At 43.1% G+C, this 20724-nt stretch overlaps 1 protein-coding gene across 2 annotated transcripts in view; it reads right to left on the minus strand.

Moving 5' to 3' along the window:
- The window catches only part of pot1 (protection of telomeres 1 homolog), a 57077-nt gene that overhangs the window by 21100 nt on the left and 15253 nt on the right, over window positions 1–20724 (minus strand). For both annotated transcript variants that reach the window (XM_069686409.1, XM_069686407.1), the window contains exons 5-10: window positions 19483–19590; window positions 17424–17498; window positions 12497–12623; window positions 9743–9873; window positions 9321–9614; window positions 5856–6011 (exon numbers count right to left, since the gene is read on the minus strand). In XM_069686409.1, coding sequence (XP_069542510.1) covers window positions 5856–6011; window positions 9321–9614; window positions 9743–9873; window positions 12497–12623; window positions 17424–17498; window positions 19483–19590 — 891 coding nt within the window. The remainder of the gene's footprint in view (window positions 1–5855; window positions 6012–9320; window positions 9615–9742; window positions 9874–12496; window positions 12624–17423; window positions 17499–19482; window positions 19591–20724) is intronic.

Genomic DNA, 20724 nt, shown 5'->3' on the forward strand with positions numbered 1-20724 from the left:
GATCCATCACTGGTTTGCAACACCCAAATAAAAGACACGTATTAACAACCTGTTGTTTTCATGTGGATATCTTGGACATAAATTCTGACTTGGGTGTAAAGACTCTTATCCCAAAGACCGTTTTTTAAACTGTGTTACTAAAGTGTTCCTTTAAAGTGTGCCTGCAGGACTAAGCAGAAAACTATCCTCCAGCTCTGAGGCTTCAGGGCGAGGTCATCATACATTTTACTCCACTAAACCAGTGACCTCAAGACAACCAGGGACAATGTTTACATATATAAACTGGAGGCAGCTACGGGATGTAAGTGTCATGGTGTTCGTAGCGATGCTAATTTGCAACACCTGTCCCTAGAAGGGCTTTTATAAAAGATGAGCTCAATCGAGGCATAAAATCAAACTCATTACCTCGTTGTTCTAAGTTAAATAATGTGTCTATGAAGTTTATTTACTGCATTTAGATGTGGTTAAAGACATCCTGTGTAATGAACCTGCTGTGTTTGATCATAATGAGCTCTTTAACGCCTGCAGGGTCGAGTGCAGATGTGCGTCACGAGGACGAGCGGAGAGCTGCTCACAGTGAAACACAGAAACAGACCCAGTGAGTGAACTGACAGATGACCGCTTCATACTGCGTTAATTAAACAAAATAATGAGAAGGAATTAACTTCACTTAAGCAGACAATTGGTAAATAAAGCGAATATTAAAGATCATCATCGGAGTAATTCACGTTGTCTTCTTTCACCATTACAGGCGTGAACTCACTGATGACTTCACCACAGGAAGAAGAGGCTCCCACTGTGTTCAGAACTAATTCAAGAATTGTATCACAGCGATTCAGAAGAGAAGAAGAAAACAGCCCCAGTCTTGTTTTGTTGATTTCAAGCACATGGATGAGAAGAATGATGGATGAAAGACGACATTCAAAAGCTGCAGTCAAGCTACGGTAAGCTGGGACGTACGTGTATCCATGATTCAGAGGAATATGATCACGTTGGAAATATCACCTTTTGGGCAGGATTCTCAAAATATCAACTGAATGGGGACATTTTCTGATTTGTGGATTACCATTTTAAAGTCTCGGGGTTGGTATTTTAGCTGTCGCCATCTTGTTTTTGGGATCCAAGTCTGAGGCCGTGGTTCTCTGCAGGAAAACAATGGATTGCTCCCTCCAGGTGGGGAGTGAGTCTCTGCCTCAAGTGAGGGAGTTCAAGTACCTCGGGGTCTCGGGGTTCACGAGTGAGACAAAAATAAATCATGAGATTCACAGACGAATCGGTGCAGCTTCAGTAATAATGCCGACGTTGTCCCGGCTGAGCCTGAAGGCAAACTTTTTGATTTTAGCAGGCGATCCACATTCCTTCCCTCACCTGTGGTCACGAGCTTTGGGTAGTGATCCAAAGAATGAGGTTGCAGATACAAGCGGCCAAAATGAGTTTCCTCTGCAGGGCGTCTGAGCTCAGCCTCAGAGACAGGGTAAGGAGCTCGGACATCCGCAGTGAGCTCGGATCAGAGCCACGACTTCTTCGCGTCAAAAGGAGCCAGTTGAGGTGGTTCGGGCATCTGATTAGGGTGCCTCCTGGGCGCCGCCCTGTGGGGGTTTTCCGGGCACTTCCAACTCAGAGGAGACCCTGGGGTAGACCCAGAGCTGGCTGGAGGGGTTATGTATCCCGTCTGGCCTCGGAACGCATAAGAATCCCCCATGAGGAGCTGGAAAACATGGCTGGGGAGAGGAATGCCTGATAAGCGGAATAAAATGGAATGTATTTTTCAATCCGCCCCGAAGTGACCACATTTGGACTACTTCTCTATCCTGGTTGACAGGTTACTATGGAAACGAGTTCATGTTAGGTTTATTCTTGAAACCTGTTTTCTCAACAACTCTAGAAAATACTGATGAAAAGCTGCCATATAATATTTATATTTACTACAGTATTTTTATAAGATCTGTTGACTGTGTAGAAAGTTTCAAGGATGCAGGGAGAGTCACTGACTCCAAACCGACGCGATGGAAGAACTTTTAATGTCGCGTGTCAAAAGGGATGGGGCGCAAACTCTGTACGGTGAGCTCCCAGGTCCCTCCCATCCATCCATCCATCCATCCATGGAGATGGAGATGATCCAAGCTGTAATTGGGCAAGAGGCGGGGTACACCCTGGACAGTTTGCCAGTCAGTCACGGGTCCTTAATTGTCTGAAGGCAGCTCTATTCTTCAGGCCTGTTAACATCCCTCACACAGCAAACGACAGCTCTTGTTCTCTTTCGTACAGAAAGGTTTTTGTACCTGCAGCCATTGCACCACTAAACACAGCTAGCAGGAGAGGATGCACCTCACACATATAAGTTGGCTGATAAAATATGAGACTTTAATGTCAATTCATTTTTGCATCTTCTTGCAACACATTTGAAGACGTCGCTCTTCAGCACCAACACATGTACGTAATTTCTCTCGCCTAGCCTTTGAACACACTGATCACACACGGCTGCTCAGGTAGTTAAGAGCATCAGGCAGTTCTACTCGGAACATCACGTTTTTAATACAAAAAGAAACATCTGAAAACACTGACTACGAGCTGAGCTGGAGCCCACAAAACCTTCATCGAACAACCATCCGAGGCCTGCAGGCTTTAGAGAGCTGTTTTAGGACTTCAGTGATGTTTAAATCAAGGTTATAATAAAAGATTCTATACAAGCGAGCACACAAGAAGTCTTTGAGTAATCTGAAGGGCAACAGCTCTCCTTCCAGACTTTTATTCAAAGCAAGTACAGAAGCAGCAGAAAGGCCCTGAAACTACCCAGAGGTCAACGCAAACTCTTCAGACTCCTGTGTGTAAAGTCAAACAGTGGCTGTGAGGGATAAGCTCTGCAGCAGGAGGTCAGGGCACGTGGTTTCCATAGCTATAATCAGTGATCTCTGCTGTTAGAGCAGAGTTATTTGTGATTATTACAGGGTGGACGTCCTTCTATGGAAACAGTGAAAAGGACAAATGAGCTCCTGCGGTTTCCCGCCTGCTCTCCTCCGTCGCTTCAGCCGCCACACAGGCCGCTTTGGACTGATTACCAATGTATAAAGACGAAAGGACAAAGAGCTCGGGGTGCTGAAACACCAAGAATAATCCAAAGAGAAAGAAAAAGGCATTTATGGCTACAAAGAGTAATTGAAAATAAAACTCTATTATTTGTAGCAGGAGAGCTTTTATACTAGAGGGGCCATTACAAAGATAAAGTGGTACATTTAGATGAATTATTCCAACTATTCCTTCTCTTTTTCCAAGCAGCTACAGAGAAAGAGATGACATTGGAAAGATAAGACTTTATGATGTCATAGTATGTGGTCCATATCGCTGTTGTGCAGCCTGATGACTGTGGAGATAAATGATGGTGGCAAAACAGCTCTTAATATAAAGCAGACCAGTAAAAAACAGCACTTACTTTGACCTCAGAGTTAAATATATACCAAACATCCTATAACCATTTCAACTCAGCAATAGAAATAAGTCAGTTCCTACATCGGGGCGGCTGTGGCTCCGAGCTATGAGTGAGAGTGCATCTTGATGTGAGATTGCCGTCAGTGTTTGAATGAACAGGACGGTTCAGGTAAATGTTCAGCTTTTATATACACTGCTCAAAAAAACTAAGGGAACACTGAAATCAAACATCAGATGTTGATGAACGTATAATTGAAGTGGAAAATCTTTACTGATGTACATTGTATGATTTGTTGAGAACAAAATGATGTAACAACGGTCATTGGAAACCAAAATCATCAGCTCATTGAGGGTTGGATTCAAAATCACACCCCAAATCAGAGTAAAAAATTGAAATCACAGGCTGATCCAACGGACGTGAATGTCATCATGGCGACTCCTGATGCGACTCAGTCGTGTGTATGGCCCCCACGTGCCCGTGTGCATCTCGTACGCATCTCGTGCAATCTAAATTCTTATTTTCACTGCAAATAAAACCGTCAATGAAACCGCCACCATTTCGTTTTTACTAAGCTTAATTCTGAAAATATCTTATTGCACTGTTGTTCTTATATTAGGCACTGTCTCTTGGCATTCAACCTCTATACACTCTAAACTGTATATGTCAGTTAGTGTATATTGGAGTGTAACTTTGGAGCAACTGTCTGAGTTTTCTTCGGGGTTAATAAAGTTCTGTTCAATCATGAACAGAGTGCAAAACCGTTTTTTAGTTTCGTTTGTAATAGAATTACAGAAGCTAAACTCCTGTTTTTGATTATTGTGATTCTTGGATGATCTTCAAATGTTTCATATTCCTGAATTCTGTACAAGATAAAGATGATGTTAGTTTCATATTCTATGTTCTGAGTGTTACGGTTTTTATTTTAAATCATTTAAAACAGAATCATGCAAACGACTAACTCACATGGCCAGGATGCAGCCGCCTGCTTCTCCCTGTACGTTTTCACCACCTTGTGCAGAGGTTCATCCTCTGTACAAGGTGGTGAAAACTGGGTCTGAACAATTAATCAAAATCAAAATCGCAGTATGGCCGACTGCCAGTTTCAAATCACAGGAGGCACAATATTTGTTACAGGTGAAGTGTATGTCAAAGTAGCGTTTTAATTTAAATATCGTGCTGCAGACGTTCTGCAGACATCTCGGTTTGGTACAGATCCTCTCACAGATTACACAATAATCATTTTCAATCAAAATTAGAATAACAATGTCAATATTATCATTCCCTATAATATCGCCAATTGCAATATAAGTGAAAAGTGAAAATAAACGCAGTTAGATATTTTTTCAAAATCATTCAGTCCTAAATGAAACTTGGTGATTTTTTTAACTGTATAACCCGATGACATGAGAAACAGAAGCCTCAGCTTTCTGTTGCACACTTTAGATCGACTGAAACAAGATCATGAACGAAACACAATTGTGTAGCTGTCTGTGGGTTTAAAGATTTAGTGTTCGTTTAAACTTTTAATGCAGGAAATATAACATAAAAACAGTGGACTAGTTCACTGGTCAGGTAAATAAGAATGTCTGCCAGCAGGTGTAGCAAGAGAAAAAAACATGAAGTTTGACGACTACAGATTAAATCCCTTCGAGTCTGACTGGACTGTAAATCCATCTGTTTAATGTGACCGGCAGGTAAAACAAGAGAAACGCTTTATGCTCTGGTGTCAGTGTGGATCGTAAAACGATGCATTCAGGGTCCAACAAAGCTTTGTAATAAACCTGACTGAGAAAAACAGGAGCGACACGAGTTGGAGAGAACGTGTGTGTGGTTTGACTTGTAATTCAATGTGACTCTGCGAACGACACGACGTAATTTATGTCTCAGAGACCTGAATCAAGATGGATGTGCTTTCCTGAAACAGTCACACACACGCACACACACGCGCACACGCACACACGCACACACACACACACACACACACGCGCGCGCGCACACGCACACACACACACACACACACGCGCACATGCACACGCACACACGCACACACACGCACACACACGCACACACACGCACACACACGCACACACTTATTTCACAGCAGACTGACTCTGTAAAAGGCTTGGTTGGATTTGTCCGGTGTTACATTCAATCTAAGAAGCTGAATGAATGTAAAATCTCAGACACAGTCAATCCTCTGACAAATACACACACACAACAATGTGTATTATTACATGCGTTTTGTTTGTTCTTTAGACAGGGTCCCTGTTTTTTTACACACTTAGGATATCAATCCTCAGTGCACCAGTGTGTGAACCACCATGTCTGCGGATAACAGACGTATGTGTGTCAGATTTGCCCGAATCAGGTGCTAGAATAAAAACATCCTTAAGATCTGACGCAATAATTATAATGAGTGAGCTCTGACCTTCAGCTTCCGGGCGGACTCCACGTGGTTGTCGTAGACGAGGATGTTAGCGATGAGGTTCTCTTTCTCTGTCGAAAAGGAGGACGGCCCCTCTGTGACGTTCGGCTCCACCAGAACCTTCAGGAGCGTGTAAGGACACTTGGTACCGTCCCACACCTGAAGACAGACAAAGACGTGACACACTGTACATGCCGAGTTTCATGTAGGCAACATGTTTCATGGTGGTAGTTATACAGCACAGATTTTTGTATTGGGGTATAATTATCATGCGCTGATACAGCCTTCCCGACAAAGTCAAACAGAAACAGCGCCAGTCAAAACTGGCTCACACTTGAGGGCCAGAATCCTCTCCTTTAATTGAGACAGCTCGTTCACGTTGGACACATTTCTTAGGTCAGATAATCAAAAAATCCAAGTTCAAGTAATAATCTCAAATATTTTCATGTAAATAAATGTCTGTAAGTCTCTCTCTCTCTCTGAAGGAGGTAACACAATGTGACTGAGCCTATGGCCCACTGATGAAAGCCTTTGCATTTGCAGTATATAGTATTATTATGGACTGGGTGTCTGTGGCGACATTTATGGAAAAAAATCCCAAGCAGCGCCCAGTTAGTGACACGTTTTCCATCAGCCAGCAGTGGTAGGTCTGCCAGAGAGGGTAGGCGGAGCTAAGCGGCTGCTTTTCCGCTCTCTGAAAAGTGTTGCGAGTAAACAGTAATCTACTATGGCTGAACAAACAAAGAAAAGATGGATGACTACAGATACAACTTCAACAAGAAGTGAAAATCCAAAGAAGAAGAAACTCGACGCTCAGATGAAGCAAACAGTCTGAAAAGGAAAGCGACCGTCAGCCAGGAAAATCAAGAGTTACAACCGGAGTTTGTTATAACTTTCAAAGTAGGTGAGGCCTTAATATTTTACACCGACAGGTGCACTGTAAGATGTCTGACTCATAAAGCTGTCACAGATACCACTTTCCTCAAAGTGAAAAATCTAGCAGGAGGGAAAAGCGACCGTCAGTAACTGTAACAAAGGGAGCCAGCCATAGAGGTCTGTGTGCTCCTGTAATTACCGTATATCACCATTTGGTGGCGCCCAACAGGACGAAACTGAAATCTTTCGAGGTTGTCAGTTTAAGCTGAAAAAAAAACCCGTCCTTGATTAATGTATGAATATTAATTGACCTTCTCTTACCTGTCAAAGTAGTTGCAGGTAAGTTTCTGTCAATCTGTCATCAATCAGCGTATTCTTTAACCTCTATGAAGGGATGTCATGAAGTTTTCTGCCCTTCATTTTAATCAAAGGGATCAAGGGCAAGAGACAGCTGGCCTTAACAAAAGAACTGGATCAGGCTCAACAAAGCAGACTGTTGCCAAAGCTGATCATTAAAAAATGCCTTGATTAATAGTAATAGAAATCCTTGAGGTTGGATCGGGACTCTCTCGCTGTGAGATGATGACAGCCATGACAGACCTTTCACAGTCAGATTATTCACAGTAATACAGTGGAAAGCAAAGAATGCTGAACAAACCTTTGTTGACGTTGATCTCAAGTGCTTAAGAAAAGGTATTAAAATCTATTCTTGGTCTAATAGGCGTTTATGATCTGGAAAGCGTCCTCTCTGGATGTACGTGTGCTTGTGTAACAGCAGGCAGCGCGCTCAGAGCAGCTTTGGAAATCAGTGAGAGGGGGCTGGCAGCAGACCAGCAGTCACTGCCAAATCCTGCTCACATTTATCTCCTCTATCAGCCTCACTGGCAGCAAACCAGGCTCCACTTAAAGCCTCATTTCTGTTCTGAAAACCGAGGTGGCAGGTAAAACAGCTCGGGACCGAGACACAAAACACGAGACCTCCTCCCACCGAGGCCACTCCGAGACAGATGACGACTGAAGGAGAGCAGCTTCATTATAAATGTATACATACTCTAACAAGACAACAAGTCACATTAACATCGACGACAAGAAATAAACAGGGGACTACGGGTAATAAACACAAGACGGTGAGAACTAACAGATATAAGCTGACAGTAAACAGCCTCAGGGGAAGCTTCCTGGTGACTGTGACGCTGCAGTGTGAACGTGGAGGGATTCTGAGTTGTTTACCTGCAGGAAGCGTCACACACTAAAGGTGAACGTCTTCCTCAGATCTGCAGGTTATTAGCATCGGTCTGTGATGCTGAATCCTTTCAAATCAAATGCAGTGGTTTGGTACAGATCCCCGCAAAAATCACGTTTCTCAATGAAAATGAGAAAAATGATGGAAAAATTATCATTCCCTTTAATATCGCAAATCATACTGAAAGTGCAATATAACTCAAAATAACCCCAATTAGATTTTTTTTCTCCTAAAATTAAGTTATTTCATCCTTCAGTTTAGGCCGACAATTGCACCAAATTTGAAGACATTCTCTCGTAACGCTTCTGTGATATCGAGTTCACAAGAATGAGGCGGGAGTGTCACGTTATGACTTCAGAGCGAAGCTGACTTTTGGGTAAAAAAGGTCATCAGTTAATTGTATCCTGACAGACATTTGTATGAAATTGTGTCATAAAAAGCACATTAATCTCGAGTTAGAGCCACGGTGACATTTGACAGTAGATGCTGAAAAGTAGCCTTTGACCTTTAACGGTAAATGGTAAATTAACTACACTTATGTTGCGCCTTTAAAAGTCTCCCAACCACTCAGAGGCTTTCGGGTACACGTCAGCTTTCATCTATTAATACGCAAGGCGTCATCGTGGACGTACACAGTCACACACTCACACATCTAATTTGGGATTTTGAAACATGCCAAATGTTATTTTAAGCTGTGAAAGTATTCTTGTTTTGCCGAGTCTGACGCAGCACAGAGGCGTAAACATGATGTTTCTGTAGTCACGATGAGTTCATGTGAGATATGGGAATTTAAAGAACACAGGATGATGCCGGCAGCCGCGAGGATGTCTCATGTCAGGACACATTCTTGAGTTATAGGGTAGCTTTAAAGAGTCTTGGGTTCTTATGTGCATTCATATCTTTGCTTGAACAACAAATCTGGTGTTTCCTTTTCTCTTCAGTCATGTAGTCACAGTCCAAACTTAACATCTGTTCACTCTCCTTCCACCCAATAAGGCAAATAAAACATCAAATTAAAGCACAGTTATTGTACGTTTACTCTTTAGTGATGTTTAACCATTAGTAACCTGCATAGCCAAGCTGTCCCTGAACGCATCATGCAGACAAATATGGACGCATGAAGCTGCTGCTGCTTTGCTAACGTGCTGCTTTCACTACAGGCTGTGTAGACTTTGTGTGAAGCCCAAAGGAATTGAATGTATCGCAGCAAGAAAGTATTATTAAAGACCTACCAATGAAATTAACACACTGACATTTTCAGCATGATATCAACAAGCAGAAGCAAGCCAGATGGTACACCTGCTTCTATTCCCTCTGACTGTAGCTGCTTTCAGTGCACACTGTCTTACCCTCAGCAGGACGCAGGTGGTGTCGATGGGAGCTTTGGCCAGCAGCTGGCAGGTCAGGTCGAAGTAAACTTTGGGCTCAACCGCAGACAGAGGGATGGTTGAAGGCAGAGGGAGGAAACCCTGGCTGGCAGCCCAGGATCGCAGCTCCTCCACCATCCGTCGGTCATCCTGGTCGAAGTGGAAGGAGCAGCTGGAGGTCCGCGGCTCCACAGGTCTGCCAACCCGCCCGTCAAACGTCAACGCAGAGAAACCGAAGGTCTTGACCAGCTCGATGGAGTTATTGTAGGAATGAGGCTGTGAAGAGGAACAGGCGATCATCTGCTAGTTCCAAAAGTCCTGCTTTTAAAATGATAAAACAACATGCAGATTTTGAATTGATAACACAAGACATGGCTTCTAAAGAACCAGTCTGTAATCCAGACCTTGACTCCGTGCAGGCGGACGATGTCTCCGACTTGGAAGATTTTGGGATGGTCCTCGATCTTCTTACAGAAGATTTTGCAGAGGATCTCCTGTGTGGACTGATCTGTAATCTTCAGGATGGAGCAGAAATCTGTGGAAAGAAAATGGTCAGAAATAAAACAGGGCAGATTTTTTGTGTCTGTCTGTTTGTGTGTTTCTCCCGTGTCTGCTCAGATGGATTGTTTTAATTGTTCACTTTAACAGACGCCTGAAGGATCCACAAAGATATGAGGGAGTCTGGACAGTTTCCAGTTTAGATGATTATTTCTCTTTATTTTCCGTCCAAAAGCACACACACGCGCACACACACACACACACACAGAATCATCAGCATCATCCTGTTCTGCATGGCTTCAGGTCGACTCAAACTGAACAGTCTTATGTTATGTACCTCGATTGCTCCTCTCCCATAACTCTCTGCCGTCAGCTCCAAATTGTGAACAGGGAAATGTAGTAAACGACAAAACATTGTTCCAGAGGATCAGTGGATTAGATGAACGCAGCTTCCTGTACGATGTTGATGAGCACTGAAGCTTTTAAAGCCGGAGCAGCTCTTTCAAACTCAGACTTCAATTATTACTCCATCAACACATGAACTGAAAATATATTCTTCCAGCCGCTCCTCTCCACACCTTTCTGACAGTGTTACGGGGATAATCAGAGACACTTTCCACCTCATCAAACCTCACACTGATCCACCTTTTATCACTTCACCAAAGAGTTTCTCTTCTTTGCGGTCCGTCAGCTCGTTTCAGTCTCAAAGGAGGTGACGAGGTTTAACTTTCTGGATCACGTTTTGCAACAAGTTGTCTGTCTTTCATACATTTTTTACAAGTCTCTAAAAATATTCCCAGACACGGCTGCTGAGCAGCTTAACGTCACTGTCCGTGGTGCTGAAAGGCTGCTTTTGAAACAGTTCTGCTCTTAAGCTCCGCAAGAAGAAGTTGTTCCACTTTCACAGACTGATAAGATTACAGCTCAAAATATCTGAATGTCTGTGAAATAAAAACATGATATAGTTCTTTATTCTTCAGGTAAAACAACAGAATTACAACTTCATTCTCATTATGTCATGACTTTCTTGAAAGATATAGAATTTTATATTAAAACTGACTGAATCTCATCATATTGACTTTTTCACACCATGATGATCTTAAAATATTTAGACTTCTTTAAAAAATGCAACTTCATTGTAAGGATATGACCAGGGCTCGACATTAACCTGGTATTTTCCTAGTGTCCTGGGTGATCCGATCACAAGCGCTCAGCTTTAAGCCCAGCTGTTCACACCTGGCATTAACGGGCCCCTCAAATGTGTCTTCAGTGACCACGTGTGATCGGATCTCACTTTCCCGCTCAGATCGGCGTCCTCACTGCGCTGCATGATTATAAACTGCTCCCTGCTGGATCACATTATTATAAATCGATAAACTGGTTTGGGATCGTCCCGTATTAATAATTCCTGACTCGGGGTTCCCACTCTTTTTAAGAAATCATTTTCCAGGAGTTTTTCTTGACAATTCAGGACAGCACTTGCTGACAGACAAAAAAATGTACTGTATATATTTATAGCAGTAAATGTCGTGAAGCAAGACCACCGGTATACATTTTCATATGCACTTCCACTTTGGAGCGCCAGCTGCCTTTGGAAGACGAGCGGCATATCACTAAGGGTATCGGCACATGCCGCTGGCCCCGTAGTGGCATGCCATCAGCAACGGCACATGCCGCTGAACTACCGGCACACACAGCAAAACTATGTCTGCTGCATGCCATTGGCCACTTTTCGATCTCGGCGCTGCTGCTCAAAGGGTTAAAACTCAAGCTCAAAATACAGCCACCACTAGGAGGAGACACTGCGTGCCAGGAGAGGGCATACCTGTCATACCGCACAGCGTATTCGACCAACATGCAAGTTTAAAACAAAAATACGAACCTAGGTTTACGTAGGCGATCCGAGTGAGGGGCTGAAATACAGTTAAAGTTTTCCCGGACATCAGAAATTATTTCCAGGATATTTGGTCATTTCAACCAATTTCCAGGTGTTTGCATGACTGGAAAATGGGTCTCTAAATTTCCAGGTTTTCCAGGTTTTTCAGGACATGTGGGAACTGCTAAATGAAGAAAAAATGAATGCCACCATTTTAAAAAAATAAAATTTCCACTTATCAATTTAAACTCTTTTTTTTTTTATACATGGATTACTCTTTTGTTAAACAGCCAACTATTTTTTGCAACACAACATGCAACATTTTAATGAGATCAGAGCTGAGACGAGACCGATCATTTCATCACTTATTTTTTGAAAACGATGGCTCCCTTATTTACCAATACCCACTTTTTGAGATGTATAAATCCCATTAAATGGTTTTTCACCAACTTTTTCTCTCATAATATTAGTTTGACTTTATTCTTCAGATCTCAGCAGAAGCCCTAATACGCCTACATATCAGTTCAGTGACTATACACCTGAAGACTTATAGCAAGCATTATGACTCTTTTTATATGCTAATTGGTAAATGTTAGCATTCTTACATGCTTAACTAAGATAGAAAACATTATAAACATCACACCTGTACTTAAATCATAATGTTAGCATTGTGAGCTTGTTAGCGTGGCTCGAGTGATCGCAGTGACTGAGTAAAGACTACCAGCGCTTCTAGTTTCAAAACAATGTTCCCTCATTCCTTCCCATCATTTGGTCTGTGACTGACCTGTACCACGGGACATATACGGCTGTTTGAAGAAGGTCACCACTCCGTACACGTTGACTGCAGGTCCCGCCTTCAGGTCGCCCAGTCGGACATACGTGTATTTTGGAGTCTTGGTCGCCCTTGAAACCTGAGAGGAAACAAAGTATAAAAGAGGCACCAGAAGCGCAGGTTAGCATGTTGCTAGCCAAAATTTAACAACTTTGCACAAGCCTAATACACCTAACACAGGTTTACAGCGTGTAATTAAATACAGTATTCACAGTTTAGTCACCCGTACATTCAGTCAGGTGTAGTTAATCTCCCCTGCCTACCTGAGTTATCAGTTTACCAACACGTTGTGGCAGCAGGAGCACATCTGCTTTCTCTTCTGCTCTGTTCATTTACATTTGCACCTTCTAGATGAAGACGAAGCTAATTGTAGCTGATGCTACCGCAGCGCTTCCTGCATGTGTTTCATTATAAATGTGTTTTATTTTGAAGGCAGGGGTAATGTGAAACAACAGCTGACGAGTTAAATATAAAAAATGTGTTTCACTTATTTTTATTCTCGTGGATGTTTGAACTTCACTGTGCAGAACAATGTTTGAGAATATTTCAACATGTGTCTGCCAGTCCGTGCTTAACTTAAACTTAGTCTTACTTTCGGACACACGAGCAAGAAACAGCTTTATTTTGTGTTTAAGCAGGTTTAACTTAGTAAACAGGTGTTTTACAGTTTAATGTTTGAATGTAATAAGCGTACTCTTATCTTCCCCCTCCATGACCCCTTCCTGTGAATGTTCAGCATTTGATTTCATCACTAATCCCCACATAATATAATATGTCTGAACAGTACAGCCTCGTGTCACATTCATCCCCACAGGGTTTTAACTGTGCGTATAACAGCTGTTAAACATTCATGCTAACACGCTAACCGTGTGGACAGGAGCCGCATCATCACAGTCTGCAGCTTTTATACAAACTGGGGACTGATGCTGATGATTCAAACATTATTGGTAAATAACTAATAATCATGTCTTGAGATCTTGGCATTTAACTCAACACATTTCTAATAAATGTTGAAGCTTAACGAGTGATCAGAGCCGCAGATATCCCCGTGTCTTTCACTGTTCCCTCAGTCAGGTGAGAATAATAAAGATCTGAAAAATGAGCAGCTGCTCATTAAAGACAAAAACCGACAGAGGCAGTCTGTCCAACATTTATTTTTTAACATTATTTGTTCTACAAAATGTGTGTTTTAATAATCACAGCTCCACCACACTTTGTTTCTTTAATCTGTGAGACTTTATTGTTCCTTAATGTTCAATCTAAACATAATTGTGCTGTTAAGTTAGCTCAGAAGAGACTAGCATCCAAACTTAAGCACCGATTCCCACCAGATGTCTTCATTCATGTTGCTTCAACACCTGCCGAGTCATTGGCCGCTCTTTCAAACTCGCTCTGCTCATCTTATATTATAGAAAGGCCTGAGGAGCTAGCTAGAGTTAGCTCTGTCAAGGTCACGAGTCTCATGAGTGTGGTCAAAAATTTAAGCCCTGCAACTTCTGCATTATGTACAGTGGGGCAAAAAAGTATTTAGTCAGCCACCAATTGTGCAAGTTCTCCCACTTAAAAAGATGAGAGAGGCCTGTAATTTTCATCATAGGTATACCTCAACTATGAGAGACAAAATGAGAAAAAAAAATCCAGAAAATCACATTGTCTGATTTTTAAAGAATTTATTTGCAAATTATGGTGGAAAATAAGTATTTGGTCAATAACAAAAGTTCATCTCAATACTTTGTTATATACCCTTTGTTGGCAATGACAGAGGTCAAACATTTTCTGTGAGTCTTCACAAGGTTTTCACACACTGTTGCTGGTATTTTTGCCCATTCCTTCATGCAGATCTCCTCTAGAGCAGTGATGTTTTGGGCCTGTCGCTGGGCAACACGGACTTTCAACTCCCTCCACAGATTTTCTATGGGGTTGAGATCTGGAGACTGGCTAGGCCACTCCAAGACCTTGAAATGCTTCTTACGAAGCCACTCCTTCGTTGCCGGGGCGGTGTGTTTGGGATCATTGTCATGCTGAAAGACCCAGCCACGTTTCATCTTCAATGCCCTTGCTGATGGAAGGAGGTTTTCACTCAAAATCTCACGATACATTGCCCCATTCATTCTTTCCTTTACACAGATCAGTCGTCCTGGTCCCCTTGCATGATGTTTCCACCCCCATGCTTCACAGTAGGTATGGTGTTCTTTGGATGCAACTCGGCATTCTTTCTCCTCCAAACACGACGAGTTGAGTTTTTACCAAAAAGTTCTATTTTGGTTTCATCTGACCACATGACATTCTCCCAATCCTCTTCTGGATCATCCAAATGCTCTCTAGCAAACTTCAGACGGGCCTGGACATGTACTGGCTTAAGCAGGGGGACACGTCTGGCACTGCAGGATTTGAGTCCCTGGCGGCGTAGTGTGTTACTGATGGTAGCCTTTGTTACTTTGGTCCCAGCTCTCTGCAGGTCATTCACTAGGTCCCCCCGTGTGGTTCTGGGATTTTTGTTCACCGTTCTTGTGATCATTTTGACCCCACGGGGTGAGATCTTGCGTGGAGCCCCAGATTGAGGGAGATTATCAGTGGTCTTGTATGTCTTCCATTTTCTAATAATTGCTCCCACAGTTGATTTCTTCACACCAAGCTGCTTACCTATTGCAGATTCAGTCTTCCCAGCCTGGTGCAGGTCTACAATTTTGTTTCTGGTGTCCTTTGACAGCTCTTTGGTCTTGGCCATAGTGGAGTTTGGAGTGTGACTGTTTGAGGTTGTGGACAGGTGTCTTTTATACTGATAACGAGTTCAAACAGGTGCCATTAATACAGGTAACGAGTGGAGGACAGAGGAGCCTCTTAAAGAAGAAGTTACAGGTCTGTGAGAGCCAGAAATCTTGCTTGTTTGTAGGTGACCAAATACTTATTTTACCGAGGAATTTACCAATTAATTCATTAAAAATCCTACAATGTGATTTCCTGGATTCTTTCCCCCCATTCTGTCTCTCATAGTTGAAGTGTACCTATGATGAAAATTACAGGCATCTCTCATCTTTTTAAGTGGGAGAACTTGCACAATTGGTGGCTGACTAAATACTTTTTTGCCCCACTGTATGTTACTTGTGATCTGAATCATAAAGGAGGACATGGGCAGCTCGTCATTCAAGGCAGCTTTGACCGAGGCCAGCTCGCCTCCGTGCCTCTCCTGCTATTAGCCTTTCGACTGTTCCTGTTGTTGTAAATTGTTGTAGGTGCAGGGTTGCTGTTGCTTAGAAAGATCTCTAGTTTAGCAGCACACACAGGCCCTTTCAGTCACAGCTTGCCTCGCCATATTTTGTTATTGTCAACCAGTTTTACTTCTTCGTTAATAAAAAACTTATGTTGCTTCCCTCCTCTTATAGCTGGGTCTTAACAGGGGCTGATTGATCATGCAACTAGCAACCAAAGGTGGCAAACAAAGGTTCAGTCAGGACTAAAATGTCATAGAGCGTTTACATATATCAAGGACTGCATGTCCACATTATGGACCAACTTCAGTATTTTGAAGCTTTTTAACAAAATATTTGATGGTAGTAATTAGGTTTGACCTTTTCTTACCCCCTATAAAAATGATGGATTGTATCGGTTGTTCCAGGGATAATTAAGTCCCAATATCGTCTGTTGTTGTCCAAGCTTTGATGAGTTCGGTAATTACATTGTGAAAAATGTTCCAGAGAAATCTTTTATCTTGTTCAAGGTAACAGGGTTTTCCTTATGGTCACCTGTCACCAGCGGAAACAGGACAAAGCACCAAACCAACAGCTACAGTCGACTATCGTCTTCAGTTACGATGGATTATTCATCGCCGTTTACTGCGTTCTGTTGCCGCTGTTGTCCCCGTGAAGAGCACTCGCACGAGTGCACCAGTCTACGCAGGAAGATAACAGGAAGCTGTAGCGGATGCTGCTTGGACCCTACACGTTGCCACGACAACGGCAAGAGTCACTAAACTTAACTTTTTTTCCACATTAATAATTATTTGTAAGATTTCACCGATATATGTAGTCATAAAGAATCTAATTTCACTGTTATATTTAAGTCAAATATAGTTTATTTTCTTTCCTTTGTTGTGTTCATCCTGGATAATAAAGTTTTGTTGTTGGTCACGTGACCATGCTGCTCACAGGCCAGGTGCAGCGCCAGAGAGAGAGAGAGAGAGAGAGAGAGAGAGAGAGAGAGAGAGAGAGAGAGAGGTGGCGCGAGGAAGCGGTCACTTTTGATTCTGTCTTTTGCTCGTTTTATCTGTTGATCTAACGGGCGTACAAGTTAACGATGAATTATTTTAACTTGTTTAACTTTATTTGTAAGAAAATAAGAATCACAGATTTTGCTAAAGCTAAATGTGAAATGTTCTCCTTTATTTTGTAGTTTTCACGGTGTTTCACGTGAGTCTTCTGTGAAGATTAAACATGACTGTGGACATCAGTATGAATCATGGATTCCTTTAAAGACCAGCAGTTATAGAAGGGAGTAAAAAAGAGTGTTACAAGTGTTATTTCCAAGATAGAGAGAGCTTTGTTACAAGCTTAGGACAACAAAGAAACACTGAAAAGCATGAGTTCTACTCGACAGGGAACAACCTTTTAGGCTAACGTTAATTTGTCCTTGAACATGTAGCTCTTCCTTCTGACATCATCAAACTACGTCTTTTATAAACGTTTCATGTGGTAGATTGTGCTACAGTATTTTGTGCATTTAAAGACACTTCACCAGTCAGACCCAAAAGTCTGATAAGACCCTGATCCAGCCCAGTCGACTGTGTGACAGCTAACATCTGATATAAAACGTCCTGACAGATACAAGACCCCAACAACACAATCCGGCAGCCTCTCCAGCTAACCGGTCCTCTGATTCTGACCTTAGCAGAGCTCGCGGAGTTCCTCTTGACGGCCGGCTGGGATCTGGGGTCGGGAGGAGTCGGCAGGCGGGAGACCTGAAGGAGGGGAGACAGAGGAGGAGACGTTACAGGGATGTGGGATCAGTGAAAAGCCGCCACAGCGGACTGAGAGCTGCTGGAGGAAGAGCCGTGAATGACAGGAAGGGTGAAGGGAATAATATCTCTGACATGTCAATCATCTCAAAAAAAAGAAGTAAAACTTTCCTCAGAATACAAATTGGACCGAGTTTGTTGTAGTTACACACGCTCACACTCTTAGATTTTGGGCTCGACTCTCATCCCCTCTGCAGCAATGCTTCTAGTATCTATAGACGAATGTGTTGCACTCCATCCACGACAGTTTGCTCACTCAATTGCTGTACATTAGGAAGAGGTGAGAGCAGGTAAACACGAGAAAAACAGAGACAGGTGTCCAGGTGGAGGTGTTTGTCTGATGACGTGAAGTGAGAGATGAGTCATTTTCCTTTTACCGACACACACACTCACACATATATAGCTGTGATGCATTAGTTCTGACTTCGTCACCATACCACTGATGATCGGCATCCTGGGTTTAGGTACCAAATGGTTTTTGAATTTGTGCAGTTGAAGGGTTAGAAAATACTGAATCAGAATGAAGGCCTTTGTTGATTTCCTTTTGCATGTATGCATGCATACTTTTCGGGGCGGGGGGAAAAAGGGTTCACTTAAAATGAGATACTTAGCGGCCCCAGAGTGATGAGTGTTTGGGTCTCATTTTAAGAGATTCAAACAGCCTCCTCTCTGACGGTTTTGATAGTTTATCTTCATCTGAACGTCAAATTTGTTTGTAGATTTCCACCTGTTTTTAAAGTTTAAAGATCGGCAGTCATCAATCGTTCCTTGGTTTGCTCAGCAAGATTCACTTTTTACCCCCAGGACAGCAGAGACCAAAGAAAACAGTTCAAAGTCTCCGCCTGCTCTCTCTGTGGCAATAAATACTGCTGGATGATGGACACACACAGAGAGACTTTCCCAGGATTATGTTTTTGGCTTTTGCCTTATTACATAGGACAGCTGAAGAGAGGCGGGAGGAGAGAGTGGGGGGTGACATGCACCAAATGATCAGACCGGGAGTCGAACCTGCGATCAGTGCGGACTCTGTATAAGGGGCGCCTGCTCTACCTGAGTGAAACCAGAGCGTCCAGGAATGTTGACTCAGCAAATGTAAGGCCTTTCATTGGAGGACCATTGGCTCAATCATCTTTGTTCTATTGAGTTAACTCATTCAGCCAACGTGTTCGTCCAACGAAGCTTAAACCAAAAGGCAAGTGGACTTGGTTGAAGCTCTTGAAGACGTTTTACCTCTCATCCCAAAGGCTTCTTCAGTTCTGAACTGAGCTTCGAATTACCATGACCTGGATGACCGAGAACCTTCGCAGACGTGCAACAAATAGCAATGTTAGTCAGCAGGTGGCTGAATGCTAACGTCAGCTGCTGGCTAAAGGTAGCTACTGGGATGTTTAACTTTGAAAGTGGACCTGACGTCCCTTCTATTCATTCTCTTTTCAGTTGCTGATGAATCGTGTCAGATGCTCTGCATTCACAGAAGCAACCTGCTACACAGCAGCCGGACATTATAACGGAATTTGAGCTTCAGACCCAGAGGTGACATCAGAGAAAAATGGCCGCCACGTGAATTAGGTAAATGGAGGATTTTTATCGAGGGACATTCCCTCTTTCAACGTCATTTGGGAGAAGGGAGAACTTTTAATGTACTCTGTGGAACTAAAGGCAGCTCAAGGGTGATTTGCACTCTACACTTTACACTGTTCTGTCTGTTTGGCCTGTTTCGACTCAGGCCACAAACAAACCGCAGAAGGGTTAGCATGAGGCAGACTTAGTCCGTTTGGGAAGGAGAATCCAGGACCAGTTTTTTTGCAGGCAAACGCACCTGTGTTTGTTTTAGCTGTGAAAGCTCCCGTACCGAAATGTTGAGCCTGTTTGTATGCAGTAAATTCATGTACAGAGAACATAATACTTAGAAGATCAAAGTCCTCACATAAATGTAGGCATCGTCTCCCGACAGCAGCAGGTTACAGGGGTGCAGCTTGTCCTTATTAACTGTAGGAGATTTGCCCACGGTGAAGCCAGAAGCCACCACCACATCCTGCAGGAAAACACAAGATCATCAACAACAAGCAGAGAAATCAGGGATTAAAACTGTGAGAGCAGAGAGGGATAAATTTACATCTCCCTTCCCAGAGGGAGGACAGATTGAAGCAGCAGATGTTGCGTCCTGGGAGACGTTAAGTAAGACGTCACAACAAGCCGCCGATGATAAGCCGGTGTGAAAAGTGGAGATTGTCTTTTGTTTGGCGTGTCAAGTGCCCCCGAGACGGATTCAAAGCCTCCACTCAGGGCTGACAAAGGGACAGCAGATAGTCTGAATAATCACGTTACAGAGACACGCAGCCCGACAACAACTCTGATCTACAGCCGAGCACAGCGACTCAGGCTGCCACGACTTCCTGCGCTTTGAGATGCATCAAGACGCCGCTGTAGAGAAACCTAAAGAACACGGTGAGATGACTCTGACAGCAGGATTACCCCTGATGTGCTCAGTGTCCCCGACGTCCAGGTCAAAGGCAGACTCACCGCTCTGTAAACAACATCACCTCCCACTGTGTCCAGATGTGACAGTGTCAGACTGAAAGGAAACTGGCACAGAAAGCTGCAGCAAAGATGATTCAGAGCTGCAGGAGGTGAACTGTCACACCAGAACACCGACACATGAAGTTAACCGAGCTCTGGCTCATCTGTCCTTTGAAGCAAATTTAAAGTTGAAGTCTTCAGGACTGAAGTCTGAAAGACTTCGATTTGGTGACACCCACAGTTAACGCGGTTTAATACTTTTTAAACGCAGCAAAAACTTTGCAAGCAGCTCCTGTCAATCAAAGCAGCCACGTCCTCAGTTACACATAACTTAATACAACTTAAAGGACAGACTTCTCCAGTAAAGTTGTCACTGATAGAGAAAAGAACTTAAGAGACCAAAACTGTTTTTGTACCAGGCTTTAAAGACGCTGTATAATTAGGCCTTTTAAAGGGCCAGTTCAACGATTTTCAACCTCAGTCCTATCACGCTATTACGTGGAGCTAATGCGATTATGGTCGGGAAAAAAATCGGTTTCACTCTGTGCCTTCGGAGGACGCTATCCGCTTCTCCAATGGGCCCTGGAAAACCTCCCCCAGACTCCGTAAAAACACGTCATCTGGCGAAGGCCAGGGAGCTCGATAAACT

Source organism: Semicossyphus pulcher, unplaced genomic scaffold (assembly GCF_022749685.1).
Source record: "Semicossyphus pulcher isolate SPU_LCO1_2020_fin unplaced genomic scaffold, fSemPul1.0.p SCAF_8, whole genome shotgun sequence".
Classification (NCBI taxonomy): Eukaryota; Metazoa; Chordata; class Actinopteri; order Labriformes; family Labridae; genus Semicossyphus; species Semicossyphus pulcher.